Source organism: Galeopterus variegatus, unplaced genomic scaffold (genome assembly GCF_000696425.1).
Source record: "Galeopterus variegatus unplaced genomic scaffold, G_variegatus-3.0.2 Scaffold431, whole genome shotgun sequence".
Taxonomy (NCBI): Eukaryota; Metazoa; Chordata; class Mammalia; order Dermoptera; family Cynocephalidae; genus Galeopterus; species Galeopterus variegatus.
In genome coordinates this window covers 293,552-299,308 of record NW_007726542.1, presented here as the reverse complement: position 1 = coordinate 299,308, position 5,757 = coordinate 293,552, and the positions used below count along the sequence as shown (strand labels likewise).

The window sequence follows — 5,757 nt, the reverse complement described above, 5'->3', positions numbered from 1 at the left end:
TGACATCTGAGCTGAGACAGTAGTGATGAGAAGGGGACCAGCCTTCAAACGGCCAGAAGAGCATCATAATAGAGAGAACGGCGCATGTGAAGGGCAGGAGGGACTGAGCTAAATATAGTTCGTTAATTCAGATCGTCAACTTCCAAATAAAATTACTTCATAGGGCCGAGCCCATGGCGCACTCGCGCTCCTGCCGCGGGTTCAGATCCTATATAGGATGACCAGTGCGCTCACAGCGCTCACTGGCTGAGCGTGGTGCCGCCGGTCTCAAAAAGGACAAAAAAAAAAATTACTTCATAAACAGTATGAAGAAGATGCGAAGATAATGTAAATGCTGCTTTTTGATTGATGGGCAAGGAGTACTTTCAGGGATAGCAGTGAATCAGAGTATAAGATCATCAGTAGTTAACTTCATTGCCCAGTGTTTTAAAAGTCCCCTTGTGTGTTTGTTATTCTTTAGTAAACTAAGCATGAAAATGCTCTTTGGCTGTTATTGCAAGGCTTGACTAATAATACTGGAATTTTGAGATCAAGAGGCTGGAAACCAACAAGTTTGAAATATGTGAGGTCTACAGCCTGCCTTCTCCTCCCCTATAAGTGAATTAACATTTGCTTTCTAAACTTTTCTTCTCTATCTTGTTTCTCTGTTTTTCTCTATAGTGCTAGTTTCACTTCCTACTATTAAAAAATGTGGAGCTTTCAAATTATATTTATCAAAAGGGAAAAAAGTCTCAAAGAACTTAAAATGGGATATCTCTGAAAGAAGTTTAATTTGGAATTGTAACATGAAAACTTAAGGAAATAATTTTTTGCAATTATTTTAAATGTATACTTGTCATTGCTGTTGTCAAGTCTGGTAAATGATCAGAATTCTACAGTTGCTGCTCTTAATAGAAAACTATACATTCCAAGAAATTTAAAAAAAAATAGAACAACAAAGACTCAGGGAACTTTTTAATTTACTGTCTTGGGGTGTAGAGAATTTTGTGGAGAATAATTCCAGCAAATCCTACACCTTCAGATTGATAACCTGAAAGGACAGTACACAAATAAGATCCTTCTTTCAGGAAGGATAAAACCATGTTTGCTATATACAATTTTGAGCACTGAATTTAATATAGGACATATTTCACCAAGGTGGCCTCAGCGGGTACTATTTTAAGTTAATATCTCTATTGCATATCTTTAGTGACTCAAGGCATTAATAATTTATTCAGGATGTATAGGTAAGATTTTTTGTACTTTAATGGAAAGTCTCATGCTTAATGGACTGGAGTTCTACTTGTTGGTGATTAAATGCCTAAATATATTAATATTTTAGGGTTTAGAGTTTTGCCTACAGTAATGTGTTTTGCTAATAAGAGTCCCTTTTCCCATCTTCTTTTTAATAGCAACATCATGACGACAGAGAAGAGTTTAGTGGCTGAGGCTGAAAATTCACAGCACCAACAACAGAAGGAAGAGGGTGAGGGATCCACAAACTCAGACCAACAAAAAACTCAGCTGGAGGAGGCTTCTCAAACAGCAGCTGAAGGAGATAATCAGTGTGAGCAGAAGCTGAAGTCATCTAATGGAGATACTCCTACACATGAAGACTTGACCAAGAACAAGGAGCGGACATCAGACAGCAGGGGCCTGTCACGACTGTTCTCCTCATTTCTCAAAAGGCCCAAGTCTCAGGTCTCTGAGGAAGAAGGCAAAGAAGTAGAGTCAGATAAAGAAAAAGGTGAAGGTGGTCAGAAAGAGATAGAATTTGGAACCAGTCTTGATGAAGAGATCATTTTAAAGGCCCCAATTGCAGCTCCTGAACCTGAACTCAAAACAGACCCATCCTTGGATCTTCATTCATTAAGCAGTGCAGAAACACAGGTAAAGATCTGTGAATAAGTGTAGGGAGGTATAATGAAGGCAGGTTATACACTTTATTTTTTACCTAAGAACATTTGGTTTTATTTCTTACTATTCAATGGACTTAGACATTGATAGTGATAAGTAACATGAAGCTTTGTAGCATCTGCTCTAAAGAAATTAATGTAGTCAGTGGAACCTTGATTTTTAAAAAGATATACTCTATAAATCAAAGAAAAAAATGAAAGAAAAGTATCAAATGAGTTTAATGGAACAAGTTCAAGATTTTTTTTTTTTGTCTTTTTGTCTTTTTTCGTGTCCGGCAACGGATCACAACCCTCAGTGTTGCGCCCACACCTCGCTCAGCCAGTGAGCGGGAACCGGTCTGTATGTGGGATCCGAACCCTCGGTGGGAGCGCCGCCGCGCTCCCAAGTGGCGCACTGTAGCAGTGCGCCACCGGGCCGGCCCCAAGTTCAAGATTTTTAATGAGAGGGAGAAAAAGAAAGGTGGTTTAGAGTTCATTTTGGTGCAATGATTATGAATGGGGTAGTTATCAGCAAATGTGGTCCTTTTACAGAAATCTTCATAAAAGTTGTGTGATAGAGTCAAGCCATCCAGAGGTATGTGATAGATTTGAGCCTTGCCTGCCTTATTTTGGTCATCTTAGCCAACTAGATAATATTATTATAGAATATAAGATATAAATGAGGAAGTCTAGCTCTTTCTGTCACGTGTGTAATATATATTAATCTGGGGCCTTAATTTTGTTATAGTGTAGTTAAACACGAGTTTTCATTTGTCCAGAAAGCATAGGAAAATATTAGTCCTGTAACTCAAAGTATTTTCTAGGAATCTCATCTGTTTTCAGCCTTACTATCTACAGATTAAGAGTTATTTTCTCCGTCTTCATATTTCTAAAGCACGTGAACATTATCTGCATTGTTAAAGTGTTAATTCCTGTATGTTTCTATTATAGATCTAAAGTTTGGGCTATATAGTTTTATTAGAATTTTCTAAAAATACTACATGTATTTCTAGAAATATTACTTGTATATTCAAAGTGCTCAGAAAATTTGGGATGAAGTTATAACTATGCACTTGCTGTTAGTGAAACAAGGTCAAAAACAAGATTTAGTGTAAGTTGTAGTTAAGAATGGAGGCTATGGAATCAAACTAGAGCATTCAAATCACAGAGCAGTGATAGTTTTCACTTTATCAGTTTCTTCTGTACTGTGGGCATAAAAATATCTACCTCACTTAGCTATTGTGAGGATTAAAAGAGATAAACATGTAAAGTTCTTAAGACATTGCCTCACATATAATAAACATTCAATAAATGTTAGCTATTATTATTCAGTAAATAAGCATGAATAGTAAAGGCAAAGAAACCCTACATAGTTTAATATCATTAATTTAATTTTATTTTAGAAATACCCAGAGTTAAATTACATTATTTTTCAGGAAGTCTGATCCTTTCAAGAGGTTTTTAACTGCTTTTCCCCCCTTTACTTTAGGTAGGGAAAAATCCATATCTTGTTTTAGGTGGTATTTCAATCAGAACTTGTCTATTTTGTCTAAAGATCAAAGATTTGTACTCAAGTTGAAACAGATGATAGACAAAGTTAATTTTAGATTTAACCAAAATCTCATTTATTAAGACTTAATTCAGAATTAAGATGAATTGTATGCAAATGTTTGTCTACATGTGAAGAAAAAGAAACAAATTAATATTAATAAAATTTCAAAGAGATTATTTAAAGGAACAAACTATTTTAGGCCTTTGGAAACTAGTATTTACAATTGAAATCTTTTGGATCAGAATCTTGTGGATAAATGTTTATTTGCTTAACCATATTTCTGTATGTGTAGTAGAGTTTCATTTAAGTGGTCCTTTTCTATACAGGATTTTTTTTTTTTCTTAATTTATCAATATACAATATAGTTGATTTTCGTGTCCCTTTACCAATTCCTCCTTTTCCTCCCTCCTTCTCCCCCCCTCACCCCCATCAACATCATATCTGTTCACTTGTCTTAACAAGTTCAAGGAGTTGTTGTGATTGTTGTGTCTTCTTTTTCCCTAATCCAGGATTTTATAAAAGTGAGTTTGCATTATAAGATTGTACCAGTCTTTGTCCACGGTAGCTTGGATTATTTGGAAGCCATATGTCAGTTTTTAATGTTTGTTTATTTATTAATTCAACAAATACTTATTGAAAACCTACCATGTGTGCCAGGCCGTAGGCTGGATATACCTTGATAAATAAAAACTACAATATGGTGAAGAGGTTTAAGATCATGGATCTGGTATGTGATTTATTAATTGTATGATCCTAGGCAAGGATCTTCTCTGGCCTGTTTCTCATCTGTAAAGTGGGGATAATAATAGTACTTGTATTAGTCCTTTTTCTGTTGCTATAACAGCATACCTGAAACTGGGTGATTTATAAAGAAAAATGACATTTATTACTTATAGTTTCTGAGGCTGGGAAGTCCAAAGTCCATCTGGTGGTGGCAACAGTGACCCAGGGGTCTCACATTACAAGATGGTAGAAGCAGAGAGAGAGAGAGAGAGACAGACTCTCCTCTTCTTTTAAAGCCCTCAGAACCATGCCCCTGACCACCATTTTTTTTTTCTTTTTGTCTTTTTTACTGACCGGCAACGGGATCGCAACCCTCGGTGTTGCGCCCGCACCACGCTCAGCCAGTGAGCAGGAACCGGTCTCCACATGGGATCCGAACCCACGGCGGGAGCGCTGCCGTGCTCCCAAGCGGTGCACCCTCCAGTGCGCCACCAGGCCGGCCCTAAATTTATTTATTTTTATTTATTTATTTTTTTCCTTTTTGTCTTTTTTACTGACCGGTAATGGGATCGCAACCCTCGGTGTTGCACCCGCACCGTGCTCAGCCAGTGAGCGGGAACCGGTCTCCACATGGGATCCGAACCCTCAGCAGGAGCGCCGCCGCGCTCCCAAGCGTCAGTGCGCCACCGGGCCAGCCCATGACCACCATTTTTAATCCATTCACTACTGCATGGTTCTACAATCTAATCACCTCTTTAAGGCTCCACCTTTCATTTACCATAAAAGGATTTTCCATCCTCTTAATAGTCACAGTGGGGGCTAGGTTTCTAATACAGAAAACTTGGGAACACAATTCAAGCTTCAGCGAGTTTTGGGGGTACATTATCCAATCCACTACAGTACTCATCCCACAGAATTGTTATGAGGATTAAATGAGTTCATATAAGAAATGCCTTTAGAGACATGACTGGCCCATTGTAATTACTATATAAATGTTTGCCATTATTATTATTATAAAACAGATATGGTCCCTACCCTTGTGGATTTTATAGTCTAATGGGGGAGGCAAGAAAGTGGTAAATACAAAACAATTATTTATCGTAATAAGTTATGAAGGCAACAAGCAGGGTACTGACATGAAAAACAGTAGAGTGGGGGTAGGATAGATAGGATAGCCAGTAAAGCCTCTCTAAGGCGACATGTGAGAGGGTTTGGAAGGATGGGAAGAAGCCTTGTAGACCACCTCCACTATCTAATGCAGGAGCCAGATAATAAAATCCCTTTTCCTAAATAGCAACTATGTATTCTTTTGAAATAAAAGAATTAGTGGGGTTTAGTTAAAAATCTTCCAGCAGTTTTATTATGTTGAAAGTAAGAAAATATATGACAAAATGTTGTCCCACTTACCTGTATTACTTTGGGATGACTTAATGATTACCCCCAGGAGACACAGATTTCAATCTCTCTCTTCCATCTTTGAATCTTCTATGCATTTAGCATGATTGATGCCTGGTAGAAAGGAGTTAACTGATAGGTAGTTTTTAGCCTACTGCATATATATATATATATATATATATATATATATATATTTTTTTTTTTTTAAAGATG

General features: G+C 37.2%; 1 protein-coding gene across 2 annotated transcripts in view; it reads left to right on the top strand.

The window, feature by feature from the left end:
* Positions 1 to 1,398: 1,398 nt before the first annotated feature.
* Positions 1,399 to 5,757, top strand: part of EPB41 (erythrocyte membrane protein band 4.1) — a 112,336-nt gene continuing 107,977 nt past the window's right edge. For both annotated transcript variants that reach the window (XM_008568673.1, XM_008568672.1), the window contains exon 1: positions 1,399 to 1,869. In XM_008568673.1, coding sequence (XP_008566895.1) covers positions 1,399 to 1,869 — 471 coding nt within the window. The remainder of the gene's footprint in view (positions 1,870 to 5,757) is intronic.